This window comes from Branchiostoma belcheri, unplaced genomic scaffold (genome assembly GCF_001625305.1).
Source record: "Branchiostoma belcheri isolate BF01 breed outbred unplaced genomic scaffold, Haploidv18h27 scaffold44, whole genome shotgun sequence".
NCBI classification, from domain to species: Eukaryota; Metazoa; Chordata; class Leptocardii; order Amphioxiformes; family Branchiostomatidae; genus Branchiostoma; species Branchiostoma belcheri.
Genome location: NW_017804065.1, coordinates 1,804,721 through 1,826,581, shown reverse-complemented (window position 1 = coordinate 1,826,581; position 21,861 = coordinate 1,804,721). Strand labels below are relative to the sequence as shown.

At 42.6% G+C, this 21,861-nt stretch overlaps 3 protein-coding genes across 3 annotated transcripts; 2 read left to right on the top strand and 1 right to left on the bottom strand.

Moving 5' to 3' along the window:
* Positions 1 to 230: 230 nt before the first annotated feature.
* On the bottom strand, positions 231 to 3,035 carry LOC109478612. The gene is made up of 6 exons (XM_019780285.1): positions 2,945 to 3,035; positions 2,589 to 2,769; positions 2,031 to 2,162; positions 1,683 to 1,814; positions 1,263 to 1,332; positions 231 to 933 (listed from the first exon to the last, which is right to left on the bottom strand). The coding sequence occupies exons 1-6, from the start codon at positions 2,974 to 2,976 to the stop codon at positions 749 to 751; spliced, it is 732 nt and encodes a 243-aa protein (XP_019635844.1). The 5' UTR covers positions 2,977 to 3,035; the 3' UTR covers positions 231 to 748.
* Positions 3,036 to 3,260: 225 nt separating this feature from the next.
* On the top strand, positions 3,261 to 18,178 carry LOC109478578. Its single transcript, XM_019780234.1, is given in 21 exon segments — positions 3,261 to 3,386; positions 7,555 to 7,570; positions 7,901 to 8,107; positions 8,577 to 8,751; positions 9,109 to 9,320; positions 9,744 to 10,513; positions 13,163 to 13,277; positions 13,433 to 13,494; positions 13,660 to 13,691; positions 13,953 to 14,012; positions 14,312 to 14,399; positions 14,636 to 14,707; positions 14,916 to 15,048; positions 15,421 to 15,534; positions 15,896 to 15,999; positions 16,167 to 16,277; positions 16,512 to 16,851; positions 16,854 to 16,881; positions 17,104 to 17,152; positions 17,436 to 17,544; positions 17,817 to 18,178. Coding segments are annotated over 21 exon segments (3,201 nt in total). The 5' UTR covers positions 3,261 to 3,275; the 3' UTR covers positions 18,110 to 18,178.
* A 1,156-nt stretch (positions 18,179 to 19,334) lies between these two features.
* On the top strand, positions 19,335 to 21,017 carry LOC109478473 (potassium voltage-gated channel subfamily A member 1-like). The gene has a single exon (XM_019780010.1). It carries the CDS (start codon positions 19,571 to 19,573, stop codon positions 20,981 to 20,983), a length of 1,413 nt encoding a protein of 470 aa, XP_019635569.1. The 5' UTR covers positions 19,335 to 19,570; the 3' UTR covers positions 20,984 to 21,017.
* Positions 21,018 to 21,861: the final 844 nt, after the last annotated feature.

Below are 21,861 nucleotides of genomic sequence, written 5' to 3'. Positions count from 1 at the left end.
CATATTTTTTCTCAAGCTATCCTGAGATTTTGCCTTCTAAGATTACCGTGATAATCTTGGTGTATTTTGGCAATTTTAGAAATGTGTACATGCCTACCAATATCTAACTGCGATTCCTTCCGTAATGTAGTGGTACAAGCCCAATAGCTGACAGAAAACATTGCTGCATGCAGAAACATGATAGTTAAGAGTTCAGAAAATGAGAGGAGTTCAGAGATCTCAAACCTCCATGAAATATTCAGAGCTGTTGTAAATTATGTTGTTTTATTTTGTCTCATTGACCATGATAAAATAAGCTAGGTTGTAATTAGCATCATTCATTTCAATTGATGGTCTTTTGTAACGTTATTAGAATTAACTCAAAGTTGTGTGAAAGTTTTAACATAACGTTATCCTTTGGCAGAAATTCTATCATTTGGTTCAGTTTTGAAACATTTAAATTTAAAATCTAGATCACTCCAATGCTATTTGAAATATTGAAATAGTAAAATCATTCAAATGTAAGCTGAAGTTGTTGACAGATGTTATTTGCTGTTCATACATACCACAATGTTACTAACGTTATATATTATCACCGAATATAGAGGGGTCAAAACAAAAAAAGGTACGGAAGTTGTCAGGCTTCTTTTCCAAATACTGTATCTAGCCGGTATGACCAGGTAAATTGATAGGATAGATGCATAAAATCTCCTACATCATAACCTACTGAGATCAAATTTATAAAATTCAAAGGATGAACAGTAGTTGGTCAGGATTGTGTTTCAGTACTACTTTCTTCTGCTTCTTTGATCATCTCCCCCACTTTGTGGATAGTTTGAGTCTGTAGTTGGTTCAGTTTCTGGTCTGCTTGTCTGGACTCTGTCCTCACCAGTTCTATCTGGTTCTGTGCCAGCTGTAGTCTCTCCTGGGCAGCCACTGTTGCTGCTTCTGCACCTATCAACCAACAGTAGGCATCAAACTTCCTATAACACAGTAACATGTCAAGTCATACTGTTCAACTTCTGTAGTTGCATTACTTTCAACCTGTCTCACATTTAATAGAGGTGGACACAACAGCTGAAACAAAAAAAAAATTCTAGATAGTTCTGGTCGTGTGGTGCTGTCGTGAGAGGAAATTCTGTTCTGAGCTGTGATCAAAGTAATCTATGCTGACTATCCAACTGTCTTGTAATCTCCTGGCCTTAGGTCTAGTCTACAACTAATCCTAACTTTACATGCAAGTCAAACAAATGTACCAGCTCCTTTCTGATTACAAATCATACCTGTTTGATAAGCTGCTTCAGCTGCTGACTCTATCAGGCGCTGTACAGCCACAAGTGCCACCTCAATGTTCTGCAAAGTCCAGATAGCACAATGTATAGACAGGATCAGGCTATAAACACTGAAAACTTGTTCTTACAAGGGTTTCCTGTTACCTACTGGGCATTGTATCTTGACCAAATACAGGAATCATTCATATCAATTAATTTTTCATTGGCCACGAAGTTTGTTACTTCAATGATGAATTCCAGTACAGCTTTGTAGATAAACAGTCTCGAGATTGTACATGTCTGAGCAAAAAAACAACAACAATTATCTAGCCATGGAGTTCATCAATCCATGACAACCTTATATTAAGTCTACCATTACAGGTGGCATATGGCAAGCTTCTTCTGGTGATCTGTGGTGTTAGAAGACCTGACCTGTAGTTCTCTCCTCTTGTCCTCCAGCTCCACCCTCTGCTGTATGATGAGCTGGGCCACTCTCTCCTCCTCCGCAGGGTTCCCCAGGACCAACGTCTCATACTCCAGCAGTGAAGTTAGCGTGGAAACGATCTGCACAACAAACAGTTCAACAAGCTCAACCTTTGTAGATCAGACCAATTTCATCTCTTTTTAACTTTTTTTGAGGAAACTATTCAGCTATTCAAAATGCAAAAACACTGTTGACCATAATGAATTTTCGAGCTTCATCTAGTATCAGGTCAATGAGTTGACAATATGCTTCACTATACTGTCTATAGATAGGAGGTTGGTTGTTTTCAGGTTAACCTTGGCGTACTCCTGTTCCAGGTGGATTATAGCCATGGTAGTCTGAGACAGTAGAGTGATGGCTGAATCCACCGTCATGGCAGCAGCTGACTTCATCAGGTACTGGTGTGTCAGGGTGCTGGGGTCCGGGGGCTGCAAGAAGGAAGAATCATCAGTATTGGCACAGATTCATCACTGCATCCAAGATAACACACACACAGAATTTTTGACACCATATTTGTATTTGAACAGATGTTGCCCATAAAATTTACCTGTTGTGGCCTTACAAACTGAAGTTGAGCTCTATAATAGGATGGTCTTGATGATATCGAATGGTCTTAATTCTACTTTAAACTAGTCAGTTACTAGAGCTAGCCGTCCCACTGACAAACTTCTTGTTAAATATTTTATAACGTTATATCTTTTAACGAGAATGTACGAGAATGTGGAAGACACTGACAGCCTGCCTCACTGTATTACAAGTACTGAAATGTGGCGATGATGATGATATATCGTTAAATTTAATATATAATATAAATTTAATATTTAATATAAAATATAAATTATACACATTCTTACTTGTAGCTTTGCTGGATACACTGGTTCAGCAGCTCTGACTCTTGCAAGCTGCAAGGTTGACAACATACATCCTGTCCAAACTCCTACAGCAGCACAGATACCAGAACCTCTGCTTCCTCTAAACACACTTCTCGTGGAAGTGCAGATTACATTCTTCAGTTGTGTGAAGCTCTGCTGTCGCCTGAAAATCAACAAGCAAAATTAAATCAGACAAGTGCTCTTAAATTTCATTCCATCTATTTTGTGTGATATCGATGTGTTATTGTGTATATAGCCCAAAGGGTTCATAAACATTAAGTTACAAGGGTTAATATCACTGTAAGGTTATATGTTACATCTAAAGTTTAACTGCCAACCTGAAGCAGAGACGACAAAATGACAACATCATAGAGACTTGAGCATCCAAGTTGCAGCTGGGCCACTTCCTCAGGTCAATGACCTTTACACTTTCAGTCACACAGCAACAATAAAGTATTATTTGCCAGCGTAGATTCAAGTCAAGCGAAATTTGATAAATTCTTTTCGATGGACTGTATGAGTGAAAGTGTAATGAATCGAAATTTGTTAGATATATCATATAGATTAGTTGTATAGTTTGTTTGAGAGAATTGCCCTTCTTCGTCTGATGCACAGTATTTCGGTTTACTCCTGTATTAGAGTGGACTCGTCCAAAGCAGGTCAACAAAGATGGCGGTTTGTTTGAGTCGTGTTGTTGGACCACTTGCCGGGTTAGGGTGTTTGGTTTTGTCAGCGCTGTCGATCTCCAGGGCCGAGGCAGAGGACAGAGAAGGGAAAGGTGCAGGTCCAGCCTGAGTATTGGTGAGTCATCAGTGTCTACTATACCTTTAGGGATAACGTTTTTATCGGCACAGGTCTTGTAACAAAGTTCTGTTGAGAGATAAGGTCTCATTCATGAGTTTTTTCCATACATTAGAAACCATGCATAAATGAGTGACTTGCGAGACCGTGTTCCCTATGATCCTACATTAAATCAATTGATATCTTTCATGCTATGTTGAGCAGACTTACTCTACGTCTCATAAAAAAATTGCCAACGACTTCTATACACACAATCCCATTTTATGGGAATTACAAACTGCAACTAGCGGCTGCCCGCAAGAGGCCCTCCCGCGCTGCAAACCTACGACCGCACAACTCACAACGCTGGACTGTGCACGTCCGACCTAGCGCGCGGCTGCCGACAATTATGTCCTAATTTCATCAGTTACAAACAAGCTTTCACCGCTTTGACGTTTTACATCAGTTGGGATGGCTAAAGGGGAAATTCTCACCAATAAAAACACTCGTTCATACAGCCGTTTAGTTTTTGACTTGGTACTCTTTTAGGGGGTACACTCGGAGTAATACATGAATGAGACCTTAATAACCATTGATTATTAAGATTTTGGTCTTAAATGAAAGAATATACATCCCCTAACAATCTCTGAGAAAGATTTTGTCTCACGTCACTCCGTTACCAAGCAACGGGTCAATAAAGTTGCGTCAAAATTTTGATATGAGCAGCGCCACCTGGCAGTCTGAAATAAAAGTACAACAGATATCTTAATTACCCTTATGACGTGTCGGAAACAGTAATTTATTGTTTTTTCGTTCCGTTGGGTAGATAAGTGTGTTCTGTATGAGATTGTTTGCCTGTAAACCTGAATAGACAGCAAGTGATAGATCTGAACGATGCTGATCATTTGGTGTATGCTGGCAAATGAGACGTAGCATCAGTAAGGACATTGATGTGCATGTTGCATTAGGACACGCCCATAAAAGCGAAAACATCGACATTACACAAACAACAGTAAAGCCAAACATATACACTTGCTAAAATTTGAACTCGAGGTAAGAAGAAGTAAGCGACATGCTGCTGATAGTGCATCTAGCGCACTCTAAAAGTCAACCTAGGCGGGAATGGGGAGTGGTTTACAGAGGTGACGCAAGATGCTGCTTACAAAATGCGTCGGTCATAAGTACTTTTTTCTACTAGTTGAGAAGAATAAAGGCAAAAGAGGCCAAATTGACCATAAACTATCACTCAGAAGGAAGGGAATTCCAGACAGCGTTCTTAGAACAGAGCAAAACAGAAACTTTTCCAATAAAAGTTACAGTAATGCTTTGGCATAATATATCCATTCTCACCTAAGTAGAAATTAACTAAATCTAGTCTGATTTTGCAGTCTGGAAGTCTGGGGGATACAAATTCACGTCAGCTGTAGCGTGTCAGGTGTTTTTCTGTTAGTTTTTTGGGGGGTGCGGGGTAAGGATCCACCGCCCTGACAGTGGCGGGGGGGGGGTGCGCCAGACTCAATGCGTGCATGCGTGCGTGCGTGTGTAGGGGGGGGGTAACAATGGCGACAAATTTCGGCCAGCAGGGTAATCAGACGTAATTGGTATTACTTTGGGATGCAATCAGGTAACCCTACTTGTCAGGCATGCGATTTTAGGTGGGTACACAGTCAGGCTGCGGGCAAGGTGGTTTTGAACAATCCGTGGCGCATCGGATTGCCTTGTATTTGACGCTTTTCCTGAAAGCAGAGCGCACATACCTTTATTATTTTAATCTTTTCCTGTTCTGTGNGGTAGGTTGGGGGGGGGGGTAACGAATGGCACAAATTTCGGCCAGCGGGGTAATCAGACGTAATGGGAATTACTTTGGGATGCAATCAGGTAACCCTACTTGTCAGGCATGCGATTTTAGGTGGGTACACAGTCAGGCTGCGGGCAAGGTGGTTTTGAACAATCCGTGGCGCATCGGATTGCCTTGTATTTGACGCTTTTCCTGAAAGCAGAGCACACATACCTTTATTATTTGAATCTTTTCCTGCTCTGTGGTTCATTAACTCTATCCACAATTTCATATGAACATCTAAGTTCCGTAATCGACGCTTCTAATGTTTGCATGTGTTGTCCGTGAATTTGGGTTTACACGATTTCTATATAATTTGCAAGCGTGTGCTTGTCAGTCCTTGCTTTACAGACGTCTTACACAACACTGATAGTCAGGGAATAATCTTCAGTGTATGTATCATTGACTATGACAGCTTTTCAAAACGTTATTTGACTGTAAATCTTTGTAAAACGGAGAATGGAGAAAGGACGGCGTCAATCAACCCCCGCAGAAATGGCCTCGTCCGTTGCCATGGCAACGGGCGTGGTTACGCAATGCAACTTGCGCTGAAAAATCGGACATAAAATCCTGGGCAAACATTGTTCAAAAATTGGGACCTTAGCACTAATCGTTGATTTTTAATGAATATTTTTCATATTTAATTAAGGTCTCATTCATGAGTTTTTTCCATACATTAGAAACCATGCATAAATGAGTGACTTGCGAGACCGTGTTCCCTATGATCCTACATTAAATCAATTGATATCTTTCATGCTATGTTGAGCACACTTACTCTACGTCTCATAAAAAAATTGCCAACGACTTCTATACACACAATCCCATTTTATGGGAATTACAAACTGCAACTAGCGGCTGCCCGCAAGAGGCCCTCCCGCGCTGCAAACCTACGACCGCACAACTCACAACGCTGGACTGTGCACGTCCGACCTAGCGCGCGGCTGCCGACAATTATGTCCTAATTTCATCAGTTACAAACAAGCTTTCACCGCTTTGACGTTTTACATCAGTTGGGATGGCTAAAGGGGAAATTCTCACCAATAAAAACACTCGTTCATACAGCCGTTTAGTTTTTGACTTGGTACTCTTTTAGGGGGGTACACTCGGAGTAATACATGAATGAGACCATAATAAATTTTCGCCGTGGCTATATACACTCCCGGTGTGTATATAAAAGACAAATAGATTTTATATACACTCCGAAATACTAGCCTCCTTGGTAGGCCCAAAACTTGGGTTTTTGTGAGTGTTTGAGGATTCAGGGGCACCAAGTTTAAACCTCGGTCTTCAAGTTTATCTTATTGGATGATGAAAATCAGAAAACAACACGGAAATCTCCACCGAAGTTCGGTCGAGCGGACCGCCCCGCCCCGCTTGCGCGGGGCCCAGGACCCTCCGCTCCCGGCGGCGGCGGCGAGACCGGTCGCGCGCCCCTGGCGTCCTCGCTACCTGGTTGATCCTGCCAGTAGTCATAGGCTTGTCTCAAAGTTTAAGCCATGCACGTGCAAGTTTAAACTGTCTCAGTGAAACTGCGAATGGCTCATTAAATCAGTTATGGTTCCTTTGATCGTCACATCCTACATGGATAACTGTGGTAATTCTAGAGCTAATACATGCGGAAGAAGCGCCGACCTCACGGTCTGGCGTGCATTTATCAGACCAAGACCAACCCGGGGTTCGCCCCGGTCCCTTTGGTGACTCCGGATAACACAGCCGATCGCGCGGTCTTCGCACCGGCGACAGATCATTCGAATGCCCTATCAACTTTCCGGGAGTGTATATAAAAGACAAATAGATCTTATATACACACCGGGAGTGTATATAAAAGACAAATAGATTTTATATACACTCCCGGAGTGTATATAAAAGACAAATAGATTTTATATACACTCCGGGAGTGTATATAAAAGACAAATAGATTTTATATACACTCCGGGAGTGTATATAGCCACGTTCATAAATTTTATGTGGCCTTGAACTCAAATATTTCGAATCAAATCAAAATTATGAATGGGTTACAAAACTTACTTGGAAACAGAGACTTGCAAGCTAATCACAAAACCTTCAGTATTCCTGTCAGACGGAGCAGTGCAGATTTTGTACGTATACATTAGACAAAGGTGTCCGAGGAGGTCAACTTGTATACACTGCTGTTAATAATTACACTAGCAAAGGGGACAAAGATCAGAACTGGAAACACCCTATTTAGTCTCGTCTTTTTGGAGAGTAGTTGACATACATGTATGAAGGATAAATGAAATCATGGATTGGAACTTTAGATGTCTTCTACTATGCACTATACTGATAGCTGTGGAGTCAAAGGTAGACAAGTTCCCAACTGACATAGGTAAGATTCAATTAATCACCATTTATGAAGGGAGAGTTACAAATAAGTAGGGGTAGGCTGGGGTGGGCTCAAGGCAATCAAAGGTGGTATCACCTTTGATACTTGAAGCATGAAGGTAGTTTTAGAAGAGAGTAGTGTTACATGGAGGGGGGTTCAAGTTTGGAAAATTATAGAGTGGTTGATTGTGGAATATTCATGATCCATTTCTGCAAAATGTTTACTTTGCATTTTCACTCCTCCTCTTCCCCATTTTGCATAATGAGTAGGAGGGGTGAAATATGCTGTGTTTGCTTGCAAATTTTGCCTTTTAAGTTCTGATTTTCTCTACAGCTGTGATTGGAGCAGGGATTGGTGGTGCATCATCGGCATACTATCTGAGAAAGCTATTTGGCAATGATGTCTCCATTGACATGTACGAACCACATAAAGTCGGAGGACGCTTAGCTACTGTGAAGATCGGTGACGAGGAATATGAATCAGGGGGAACCATCATCCACCCTAAAAACCATTACATGGTGAAGTTTGCTGAAGAACTGGGTAACTTATTTCTGGTACTGTATATAGGGTAACAACAAAATTATTCATAACCTTTTATAACTTTGTACTGATTTTGTTATGTAAAATATGGATTTGTTCTTTTATGAGCTAACGTTACTGGCGCAAGTTAAAAACATTGACAGATGACAGTATCCCCACATTGCCTGATACAAGCTATTGTGTTGCTTTTTTTCTTAATTTGGAGAGTGTGGGCTGTTTTAGAATGAGACTTGTGCAATGATGTTCTTTTACAGTGGCATATATCATGTCAGACTCAAAGGATTTGTTGTTGTAACTTAAATAGTCACAGTATACATGTACATGTAACATTAAATGTTACATCTGCCTTGCTGATCTGCTTTATATCACTTTTGTACCATTGCCACTAAGACATGCTATAGAAAGCAGAGCCTAGCTACAAATGTACTTGGGACAGGTAATAACACTGCCACTGACATCTGTCTTACAGGTTTGAAACACAGAAAGTCCTTCCCCGATCGCTTTGCACTGTACAACGGACAAGAGTTTGTCTTCACAGAGAGCACATTCAGTCTTCTCACACTTGTGAAGTTACTATGGCGATATGGATGGGACTGTGTTCGGCTCAATCAGTTGATTGGACGAACTCTGACCCACTTTGAGAAGTAAAGCTTGTTTCCAGTTCTATTATTACACTGATTTGTAACATTTGCTTGTCAGATTGCTGATCATTTCCTATCATTTCCTATTCTCCAGTACAAACTAGCTGCTTCTAATGGTCCCCATTTAAGATCAGTGAAATAAGTATATAGGTTTTGAAATTCATGATAAGTCTGCTGTTACAGTAGCTATAAAAATGTAAATAAATGAGAATACCCTGTTCATACATAAATATATCCTGATCATTATCAGATGCTATACTGGTATTATATCAGATGTTTATGACAACAAATCTCCCATCTCCTTATACTTCCAATAGAACGGACTCAGTCTGATATGTGTGACATTTCCTTTGCTCCTAGTATCTACACCCTGCAGGATGCTGGAAATGCCTACAGTTCAGTGGAGGAACTGCTCTATGCCATGGGTGGAGCCAAGTTTGTCAACATGACACAGACGTCTATCACAGAGGGAATGAAAGAGGAGGGTTTCTCAACAAGGTTCATCAACGAACTGGCCATGGCAGCCATGAGAACAAACTACGGACAAACCGTAGACATTCCCTACTTTGTAGGTGAGTATGAATATCCCTATTATATAATGTCCATCCTTTGAATTTGATTTTGTATACATCATTAGCAAGCAAGTTGAGTAAGATATCATCTGGTCAGAAATGTTTACTCTATGAATAATGGAAAACTATCAGATTCTGTTTTTGTTTGAAACTCCCTGTAAGTGTAGAGACAGGTAAGGGATATTACACGACAGAGAGTGTCTCAGGGAGTCACATATGTGGCCTTTATGTTGAAATCCATCAAAGGATTAATTATGTCATCACCCACAACTACTAGTATTTCAAGCATCATTATCTTGTCTTCAAATATTTTATATTTCTTGCCAGTACTTCTGTCAACTCAATTGCATGTTACATCAATGGAGTAGGTGTGGAATCTTCCAGAGTGCAATAATAAGAGATATGATGTTTGATATTTTGCAGGTTCTGTATCGTTGGCAGGGGCGCAGCCAGGTCTGTGGGCGGTGGATGGAGGGAACAAAAGAGTCCCAGAAGAATTAGTCAAGACAGCCAAGGCCAATCTTATTCCTGGTGAGGTGTCCAAGGTCTCCTTAAAAACATCAGGAGATCGTCCTAAGTTTCAACTCCAGTACCAATTGAAAGACCCTAATGATAACCAAATACTGACAGAACAGAAAGATTATGACCTTGTTATTGTTGCCACCCCACTAAATGAAGGAAAAAGCAACATCACATTTTCTGATTTTTCCACCCCTCTCCCAGAGATAAAGGGCAGGTTCCACAGAACTGTGGCCACATTTGTGCAGGGAAGGTTAAATGCAGAGTATTTAGGTATTTCTGACCCAAAGGCCACTCCTACATCCATTCTGACCGTTAATGCTGACATTCTATTCAACAGTATAGGTAAACACACCCCTATAACCACTCCTAAAGCCTACACTCCTGTAGGGCCTGACAGTGAGAATGCTGTGTGGAAAGTTTTCTCCCAGCGCCCACTGACAGACTCAGAGATTGGTCAGTTATTTACCGTGGTGAAACATACCCAGGTTGTTGATTGGCTGGCATACCCACACTACACTATCCCTGGCCATCTGGGGACCTTTGTCCTCCATGAGGGGCTGTACTATGTGAATGGCATCGAGTGGGCTGCCTCTGCCATGGAGATGAGTGCAATAGGGGGGAGAAATGTGGCTCTCCTGTCCTACAACTGGTGGTATGGGTTAGATGGGAAGGTAGACCCTGGAAGGAAGACTCAGTCAACCAAGACAGAGCTTTGAGTACATGGGCTGTGTTAGAGGAGGCTAGCAGTATCAATCAGGCTTTATTGGTCACGCATTATATATGGTATATAATCTTGCTAACTGTGATTAGAAATGGTATTGGAATCCAGTTGTTATCTGGTGTAGGAAACATGGTGAGAGCTGTAAATATAACAAATACTTTGGAGGCATGTAGAATTATAAACCTATGCAACAGAGTAGTGTAAAACACAAGAATTATAGCACTGTATTTTACAATTACAAACAACTGCATGAATGTGTAAGAAAATGTCCACAACAACCTGAGTAAAACTGGGAGTATAATGTCCCTTTAGATACTACTTCGACTCTGTAATGATGCAATATTAAAGCATGCCTTTCAATCTTTACATATGAAGCTATAAATACTTTTTTGATAATTTGTTGAATGGCTGTCTTTGATATCTATGACACCTGGTAGCAAAAGTGCATTTGTTGTACCTATCTAAGGCATAGTCAGATGATACATGCATAAAGAAATACAGACAATCACAGAGCTGAAAAGTGACCTTGGCCAGTGCAGCTTGGAAGTTCTCTTGAGAACTTTTCACCATGTTAGTTATGACCTACATGTACCAAAGATAGCTTATAACACGAACAAAAAGGACTCTTCCACCATGTTTGGACATTATATATTACTCAGTCCCGTGTGTCTATCAAACGACAGTTTGATTGTTTTCAGTATAAACTCACAGGTCCATATGTATATACAAACATACATCTAACTGTTTTGGTTTTGCCAAGAAGGTGGACATCATACAAATTTGTAGGTGACCTTTTTAGTAAAGCCGAGTCACATTTATCATATGACATGTGTACCAAAAGAACCTGTTCAACTTTTTAGTTCGCAAAGAAGCAGCTACAGTTAGGCACACATCCGCTAGAGGTTAGCCTGACTAAACCGCGCTCCTGGCGGCCGTCGCCCGTAGCTTTTTGGGGTGGAGGTTATTAACCTCCGACCGAGAGCTTGTGCAAACAAAGGCTACAATAAATTCTTAGGCACCAAAACAACTCGTATTGTGGCACAACTCGTATTGTGGCAAAAAAAACAGTAGCCACTAAGTGTCCATACACATTATATTGCTAACTTTTGACTAACTTATTGCTAATTTATTATTGCTAACTTAAGTATTTTGGATAATGGGATACTCCCGCAATGTCTCTATTAAACCTCCATGGTCAAAGGCAAGCATGTCTAATGTCAGCCCTCGGTGTAGGTGTGTCCCTTTATAATTAATTGACCACATTGGTGTGGACCAATCACGCGCTCCTTTTTACGTTCATTGTGTTGGACGGTGTGACGTCACGACAGACAACAACAAGCATCCCCACAGCTATATGACAAGTCTTCTCGGTGCTTAAGAAGATCTTAGACTAGGCTTCCTCAGGGATATCATTTTCACAGTTGAAACTTAGCCGGCTTTTCCCCTATCAGAGGACGACCAGGCCAGCTGATCCATGCAGGACATCCGTGTTTGGTGACGTGTTGTCTCACCTGCATTCACTCCGTGTTTTGCAAATATGGTTGGTGGTATCCGACAATTATGGCGCGCCTTTCCGGTAAAACAGGTACGTGGAGACACAGCTGGGGGCACCTGAGTGGCAGTAGGGTGGGGGTAGGGCTATGTACGACTTGCCTTAATGTGCCGAGTCTGCAGACAGACTTGTACCTTGATTTTACGCTGTGTAACACTATACAACCCGGCTTGATTTTTGAGTCGTCACTCGGTGTCTGGCATCCATACCAACAAATATGACTCTGTACGTACGTCGACGACAACGATACTGTTAAGACAGCCTTAATCTATTGGAAAGTTGAACATGAGACAGCTTACAAAACTGACGCAAGTTGAAAACGGGTCTAGAGGAGACCGCTGGATAATGATTTGTGATTAACACTACACATTATTAAACGAATACAAGTAAGTATAGTATTAGTATATGAAAAATGACCGACTGTCGCCCACTGAGTAAGATTAACTGTAGAAAATAAAATGATTCTCTGCTATTTGTGCTGTTCGATGAGAAGTAGGCAGTAATCGAGTTTGACAAGTTATATGACAGTTTGACAAGTTATTTCACAGATACAGACAGACCATCCATTCACCGACCGCGTACAGAAGTGGTAACCTGATATGGGGTCATGGCCACTACGGTTTAGGTTACAAACTGGAACAATACGAGCGGTCGCATGTCACGAACCGGCTCCAGCGAGTGGCAGGCAAAAAGCGCGTGGTGGTTGGGTCATTTGCCAACTAATGATTTGTATTTGCCTACCTATAATTTGCATATGCTTAACAGCAATTGATGATCCCATAAAAAGCGACCACTGATCATGGCTCGTATGGATTCGTCATGTCTCCATCAACATTTATCTGCCGGGTTACATATATCTGCCACTGTAACAAACTAGTTGGCGTATATATGTGTGACCTGGCGGAATTGTGTTTAATTAAGTTAACTTACGTAACAATAGACTTACGTGTTCATATACATGACGCTTTAGTCTGTAAAATAAATTGAACATGATACTTAGTGAATGATAAATGGCGTGGTACAACAATAACATTGTCCTGACTTCAGGTTACAGTGTTAGGGGTGCTGCTGACGGCGGATGCCTTTACTGTAAGCGTGTCGGCGCCGTTCTTCCCGTTCCTCACACACGACTTCTTCCCTTCCCTGAAGAGTAACCAGCTAGGTAAAGCACATTTCGTTCTTGACGACTTCACAATAATCTTTTCAAATTAACTTTGGCAATTAATTGATGTTTCCATGTGAATTTTATTGTAATAAGAGACATTTATTAGGCTCTAACTAAAAGGAATGACATGGTGTCTGTTCCCCCCGTGTTAGGGTATTATGCCGGGTTCCTGATGAGTGCATTCTTTGCTGGTACGTTTGTGGGATGCTTCATGGTAGGTATACTAGTATCTTGGCTACGCTCCAAATTTTGGCTACTTATGTTTTTTTAATAATGTAGCTCACCGGATTTGTTCCGGATGCATGGTGCTTTCAAGTCCTACATTACTAGCTTTTCGCTGTCGTCATAGGTATGTAATAACTTGTGTTCTCTCTTCTAGTGGGGGAAACTGTCGGACATCGTCGGCCGAAGGTAGGATCAGGGTTTCTCTCAATATACCACCACTGAAAGGGGTAATTACAGGTTCAGGGTTTGAAACCGTTAACAATCACATTCTTATATTACGTGACAAGATTCTTGCGAGAAGTTCCCATGTCGTGAACGACACCTTATCGGAGAACGCGTTATGCGTTTACATTGCCATTGGACATCCAAAAATCAAAAATCAGTGTGAGGAAATAATGCAGTATATTGTAGTGTGATGAAAAATGACTCTGAGTTCCTTCTGCCCAGACCTATACTGCTGTGTGGAGTGACGGGCCTGATGCTGTCCATTTTCATGTTGGGATTCAGGTAGGGCGATCAGAATACATGGTTTTTGTCTGTATTTTCACTGGACCTCTCCAACAATCTAGAAATGTCACTTGACTATTCAACAATTCAGACCTAAACCTATCACCGCGTTTGTCTCATGTGGTACATACTAAATGTGTGATCAGATACTGAATGAAAAAGTCTCACACTAAATAATGTTGCAATTTGTCTTCTCAAATTAGTATTATAAATGTTAGACCACATAACGTTAACCAACCAATCATCATCCTGAACAATGATTAACCTGACCAATCAACACCGTTCTTACCTCCTCCAAGCTTCTCCTTCGCGTGGGCCGTCGGTGTGCAATTTTTCGGAGGGTTTCTGAATGGGAATCTGGGCGTGGCCAAGACGTACTTATACGAGGTGAATGTTAACATTAAGATTGTAGATTTTCATGGAAGGATGCGTGTTGTAATGCTAGCCTTTGAATGATATGAAATTAGGGCTGCTTGTAGTACAACTTCACAGGCTTGTTCACATGTATGTTCACCAGTTCAGTCTCGGATCAGGCCATATTGGTTGTTTACGAATTTTGAAAACACTACATTGTCTCCTATGATTCATTATTTCTCTTTGCTGATTTTTTTTTATCCTTCCAGATTTGTTCTCCAAGGTTTCATTCACTTGCCTTTTCCATCGTCTGGATCCTCCCTTCTGCGGCGCGGTTTGTGGTGAGTATGACGCAAGGTCCAGGCGTTGATTCTAGAAACGACTATTCTGTTGTAAAAAAAACGTTGAGTCAGTGTTACGTTCACAGAAGTTAACTGATTCTATTTCGCTATTATTTTTAATGATAGCAAATGTGTAATACGTCGCAGTTGATGATCCACACAGCTGGTAAAGTTGTTGTTATCTTCTACCACCTTCCCGCCTGTCTAGGGTCCGGTGCTGGGCGGATTTTTGGCCTGCCCGGCGACAAGATTCCACTCTTTTTCCCAGCCGTTCTTCAAGCAGTTCCCGTACATGCTGCCCTGTACCGTGGTGGCAGTCCTGCTATTGTTTATTCTGATAGGTAAGTTTGGGACAGTTATATTCCATTGGCGGTGATATGGGGCTCATCGCTGTGTGAGCAACGCTAGCATCTGTACATCTTCATTATGAAAAGACAATTAACCATGCATTGAAGGATTGCCGAAATGAACGTTTGAAAGGACATCCGAAACTTCAAAGAACGATCATGCGAGGCTCTTTTGCAATAAATTCCTTAAGAACAGAGTATTGATGAATGAAATTAGACCCACGTGTAAATTTGCCAAGAATGTATACTTCACAGATAAGAGTGTCTTTGCGCGCCAGGCTACAGCTTTGTTTTAACAAAAATCATTATTGACATTCAATATCTCTACATAATTTTCACTCGAATGTCACATAACCTGGCATGCAGGCGGCTGCATTTTTCTTGACGAATCTCTGCACAAGAAGCCTGAAGACGAATACATCACACTCAGCCCCATCTCACCCGCAGACGGGACGGAACACGACAAAGAAAAGCACCCCCGTGAGTACCGGTGTTTCCTATTCCGAACCACCCATCGAACTCAATACTGTGCTTCTAAAAAATCTGCACGATCTACTAAATAGCTAGAAACTTACGTAGATTGGAAAGAACTGAAATAAGTCTGTAGCTATAGCGTACATGTATGTGTAGTGACTGTAGCTATAGCGTATGTGTGTAAAATGATTTCACATTAATTTCTCTACATACAACCATAGAAATCTCATCTACCTTTTTTTCTGTATCCTTAACAGTTTTATGACGTAACGGAATACAGTGGTTACTATGTACAAGAATGTTTGATGGAAGTACGTGGTTACTATGTATAACATGAGTATGTCGCTGTGTCTGACATTTGGTACAGGCCCCCAGGACTCCACGTGCAGCCTGCTGCGGGACAGACTGGTGCTGATCCCCTGTGCGCTGTACGCTCTCTTCGCACTGACGGAAATCTGTGCATTCCAACAGGTGGTTACAACTTGGGCTGTAGATAACATTTCAAACCATTGCATCAATAGCTCAAACTAGAACGAACAGACCACACTCGATAAGCTTTGGATATTACATTCCTGGAAAATAAGCTACTCTGATGATGATCTTGTTTACATCCCATCTGTTTATCTCTCTCCCTCCAGCTGCTACCCCTCCTCCTGGTGTCCGACTCCCAGCATGGCGGCTATAACTTCGACTCAGCAGAGATTTCAATTGTTCTTACGACCACCGCCATTTACAGTCTTGTTACGCAGGTATTTTCTTGTCTTTCCAATACATAATTGGATAGTTGCAACTCAAGTCATCTCAAACATAGATGGTGATAAAGAATGTCAGTGCCGAATTCAATAAACCCGGTCTTTCTGCTCCATTCCGATTGAGACCATTTAATTTCTAAAGGCTGTATCACATATCAGTCATGTCATGTCGACATACAGTCAAGATCAAACTGGTTAATAGCTTTCCTTGTCTAATTCTTCCTCCTCAAGGCGACACTCATTCCTTTTATGGCGTCCAAGATGCCCTACAAGACCCTGTACGTATCCGGAGTTGTTCTGTACGCAGCAGGAGTCGCCTTGCTTCCGTCCATGGTCAACATCACGGGGCCCATTAAAGGTCCACTCCTCTCCACGGTCCTCAACCAAACAGCGAACTCTACCGATATTCCCTTGAACTTCACTGAGAATCCATATCCCACATTACCCGCTTTGGTAGAAATGAATGTGACCGCGAGACCAGTTACCGGCCAGTGTCAGATCGCCGGGGACAGGAGGCAGACCTCCCAGGTCCCGGCCTCAGAAGTTCCCGCCAGGGTTTGGGGCCCTCTGCTGTTTTCTGCATGTTGCTAGAGCAGGCCAGGTAAGCTTCTGTTTAAAAAAAAATCTTGTTGTAGAGTACGTAATATTAAGTAGCAAATGTTCTAGCTAATAATAGGTATTGTTTTTACAGGCATTTTGGTCATTGTTTCAGTTGACCAAGAAAAGCTATTAGAAAATAAAACGTTCATTTCTCAAACTTGATCTTGGTCTGGCCTCTGTTTTCCATGATTCTGTTGATGGTTGTCTTTCCTCGGTCTTCCAGCTGCCAAGCGTACATGGCCGCCATTGTGATGGTGGGAAACGCTGCTTTTGTGAGTAAGATTTCTTCAACAATGATATGATATCGAACTAAAGATCAGCATACGTGGAACACAAATAATGTCATAGTCACTTTACTAACGTGGAGTGGGAGTATTTGAGCTTGGGACTTGAATTAGTGCAAGATAAAATGTCTCCAAAATGGAAATAATAGAGCTCGTGTCATAGCATTAAGAATATTACTATTGACTGGCGTAATGCTTTATTGTAACTTTGATTTAATGTGAATGACATGTACTGCTGACATTGGTAGTAACACAATTTCCTCCTGCACAGCAATCGTCCCGGGGAACTGTGAACGGCATCGCGCAGACCCTGGCGGCCCTGTCCCGGCTTGTCGGGCCGGCTGTGAGCGCCAACCTCTTCGCATGGACCACCGATAATGGTGAAATACTATATAATATTGATTTCTGTTTAAAGACTTACAGTAATGTACAAAAGGATGAGCAAAGTGTAAGAAAACAGAACATACAAGTCCACAAGTCTAATAACAAACGAGAGGTTGTCTTATGATGAGATGAAAGGTGGCCGTAAAACAGAACTGAGTAAAACCGGTGACCTCTCATTTTGCAGGTTGTCAAGAACGACTAAACTTTGTTTGCATCCATTTTATCTCGGGAAGGATTTCTGTTGTTGACTTTTGTGTATGTTTTGTAGGACTGCCCTGGCCGCTGGACCACCACATGTCCTTCTACCTCCTGGTGGTGTCCTGTCTCCTCATGGCGTTCCTCTGCACCAGACTACCGGCCGCCAGCAACCTGCCCAGGGCCGCGGCGGGGAACGGCGGCCAGGCATGGCCGGAGGAACACAGCGGAAGGAGGGAGGCGGGAGACGATGAAGAGAAACAAAGTATACATGTTCAGACAAGCGAGGACAAAACGTGGATTGAAGGCATAGATGATGAAGATGATTTTGAAACAGATCAATTACTTACCTCAAATATAACATAGACTGCGCGTTAATAATCAAGTTGTAAGTTCGTTTAGGTATGATATGATTAAATATTGTAAGTTATCTATGTTGACTCTTCTCTTCTTGAAGGCACGCCTACCGATACTACCAGCCAGTCATACCAGGGAAGCCGGTAAGATACACATTCGGTCTCGGTACAAAATATGCTTGCTGGTCCTGGCACGGAAACGAGCGCGGCGCAATTCGGACATAAAGAAGCTTTTGATGCTCTCCGCTTATCAATATTCAAAAAGTGGCTGATTTTTTGTTCGATGAGTTATGAAAAAATCGTTTTCTTGACGTTATCTAACATGTCCACAGGTGACTGAATCTGGGTTGTCAGGACATATTGCCGGGTGGGCACAGCACGACACAACACATGTACACACGCACACACATCTGAGAACGGAGGGAGAGACGCACACTGACAGGATATTCTGCAATCTTGCGAAAACAGAACGAATGAACACACTGAATCTAATTTTCTTGATAGAAAAACGTTTCAAGCATAATCTGAGAAAGATAATACTTGTGGCTTGGTGGTTAACCGGTTAAGCATTTTCTAGTTCTGCAAAAATGATTTGAAAACTTCTAGCATTCAAATAATACATTAGACAATGCGCTGTATTTTTTGTCTTATTTCCCACCATAGTATGCTTGCGTCAAAAGTACTTGTACGATTGCTTTCTTGCAAAAGTTCTTAAAGTGGCATAAAACCGATGACAAGAGCTCACCATAACGAAAGATACACGAAACTACACGTACACTGCAGTACCAAATAAGTCCGCATAATGGATTCGTAACGCAACTCTAGCAAACACCTATCAACACTACAACAGACCACATATCACAAAGTTCAATCCATCAAAACCTGTTGCTCATCAAAGCTCCCCTCCAACCAACCAACCAACCAACCAACCAACCAACCAACCAACCAACCAACCAACCAACCAACCAACCAACCGAACAGATAGAACCTGAAGATGAAGGTCCGGATCCCAAGGCATTATGTGAAGTAAAGACATGCAAAGAAATGTTGGTGGCCCTGATATGTATGTTAGCCTCTGATTACAGTACAGTGTTGAAAAAAAGAGAGGAATATTTGACTGGAGTTTGTGATACTTGATTGTATATGAAGTTGTCTTCTGATAGTTGTGTAAACAATAATTCTTGTCTTTTTCTTCTTTACCATACCATGTATTTGTTGTATGGACCTCTGCGATCCAACACCCATTGTTTATTGCTGTTATCGCACATTGTTAGACATTCCGTGGGTATCATATTTCTCTGCCGCAGTGTTATAAACGAGTCGTTGTCCTTTTGGGATAGGACAGCATAGCCATGATAATAAAGCTGAACCCTTGTCGGCTCCAGGTCAAATAGCTCCGGTTATATTACCGGACGCATCATGTTCTTGAATTAGCTCCGCTGGTCTGCCATTGTGCAGAGGAGCAGGCAAGATGGAGGCTGTATGGTCAGGTGCCGGGGGCGGGCTGGGGGTACCGGGTACGTACGGAGACGTGCCCCTAACACCGAGGACGCTTCAACGGAACTTTTCTGCCTGGTTTCGGAGTCAGCCACCCCGCTGGAAGGACGTCTCACCGTCTGGCAGACGGAAGATCCCGCAAAGATTCTTGTCATCCCACTTGAACAGAGTCATCATCAATGTGAGCGGGATGCGCATCGAAACACAGCTGGACACACTAGACCGCTACCCTAACACACTTCTGGGTAACAGGGAGAAAAGACGGAAGTACTACGATCCGGTAAAAAGAGAATATTTCTTTGACCGTCATCGTCCCAGCGCGGAGGCCATACTCGCCTTCTACCAGACGCACGGAACGCTGACGCGGCCGTTTGAAGTGCCACTGGACGTGTTCACAGACGAGCTGAAATTCTTCGAGATTGACCCCGAGTCTATAGCCGAAATCCGCGCTGCAGAGGGATTCGTCAAGGCAAAGGTGCGAAAAAGTCCCCAGAGTGAGACACAGAGAAAAGTCTGGGAGATGACGGACTGCAGCCCTGATAAGTTCCGAAAAGCCAAGGTATTCTCGTACCTGTGTATTTTCTTCACCCTTTTATCAACAGGCGCCCTCTGTGCAGAGTCGCTGCCGGCTTTATCCGGTGTCCTTACTGATGAACACACTCGATTCACAAACCCCTTTTTTGTCATAGAAGCTGTGTCTGCCGTCTTCTTTGCAATAGAGGTCTCGCTTCGACTTTACAGTAGTCCAGATATCCGCAAATATACCCGAACAAAACTCGGACTCCTCGACCTCGCCTCCGTAGTGCCGGTGGTGGTGAACGCCATCGTTCTATCACAGGTACGAGACGCGGGCACCGTGAGCACGGTCCTGCGGTACATGCGGTTCCTGCGCTCCCTCAGAGTCTTCAAGTTGTCCCGGTACTCCAGAGGACTGAGAATTATCGGCCAGGCTCTGGCAAGCAGTTCTAATGACATAGCCATGCTCCTGTTCTTCATGGCGATCCTCATCGTCCTGTTCGCTGCCGGGATGTACTTTGTGGAGGTGAACGTTCCCGGGACAGCTTACACCAGCATCCCGGACGGCTTCTGGTGGGCACTCGTTACCATGGTAACGCTCGGATATGGCGATATGTACCCTACCACCGGACTGGGCAAATTCATCGGTTCCCTTTTAGCGCTAGCCGGGATCCTGACCATCGCCCTCCCCGTGCCCATCATCGTGACCAGGTTTGACGTCATCTACAACACGAAGGAGGACCCGCCGGAGGAGGAGGAGGAGGGGGAGGAGGCGGCGGAGGAGATGGAGGACGCCGAGCCGCGCATGCCCGAGTCAATGGTCTCATCAGACAGACTGATTCCTGAGATGATCATCACTGACTGCGGTTAAGCACCGCGGTCAAACTAAAACACTAAAACTGACTCAGATGGGATGACTCAATGACACGGTTTTATCAGTTCAAATCAGAGAGTTCTCTTGTTCAATTCATCTATTGCTGGATATGCATGTTGACAAACAGAACTCGGAGGTAATCTCCAAGCAGATCATACGTTGGCAAGGCAGTATCCATTGGCCAGAGGAGTGGCTGCCTACTGAACACTCCTCTGGCCAATAGATACTGACTTGCCACCGTATGATCTGCTTGGAGATTACTCGGAGGCCTAACTCCCATGTTCTACTTAGACTGAATATGTTTTTTTTTCGCACGACGTCTGCGCAAGTTCTAATACTTGAGCGTGAAACTTCACACATGTTGTCATAAAATGATTATACACTATTGTACATGTTATAAATGTTATAAATGTTGTATGCGAATACAATAAGAGCCTCTGTGACCACCCGTTGAGCAAAGCGTTACTGAGTACTACTGAGTGAAAGAGCCACCAGGGTTATTGTATGCAGAAATGAAATATGGAGCTGTAACGTGTATCACATTTTGCAATCTAACGGGGATGACCTGAACAAAGATGTGATATCATGATCATGTTTGTGCTTTCGGTCGAGACAGCGTGGTGCGCACAGAGTGCTTGTTTCATCGGTCCAAAATCTTATGTTGCATTGTGTACATATCTGTACATGACCGTGACCTTGTACTGATAAATATAACATGTAGGTCATCAGTGGTATTTGAGAGCTGTATTTGTGTCAGCTCTGTCGGCTGTCTATCTAATACGATAGTTGGGTGTGAAAGCAAATGCCAACATTAGGGGTAAGGCATTAAGTCATATCATATCATATCATATCATATCATATCATATCAGTATCAC

What these genes read in the sequence shown, in the direction of transcription:
- LOC109478473 (XM_019780010.1), top strand. Translation starts at nt 19,571, where the DNA reads ATGGAGGCTGTATGGTCAGGTGCCGGGGGCGGGCTGGGGGTACCGGGT.
- LOC109478612 (XM_019780285.1), bottom strand. Translation starts at nt 2,976, where the DNA reads ATGATGTTGTCATTTTGTCGTCTCTGCTTCAG. An exon ending in TGGAACAGGAGTACGCCAAG is followed by an intron (nt 1,815 to 2,030) that starts GTTAACCTGAAA and finishes TTTGTTGTGCAG; the next exon opens with ATCGTTTCCACGCTAACTTC. An exon ending in TGAAGCAGCTTATCAAACAG is followed by an intron (nt 934 to 1,262) that starts GTATGATTTGTA and finishes GTTGGTTGATAG; the next exon opens with GTGCAGAAGCAGCAACAGTG.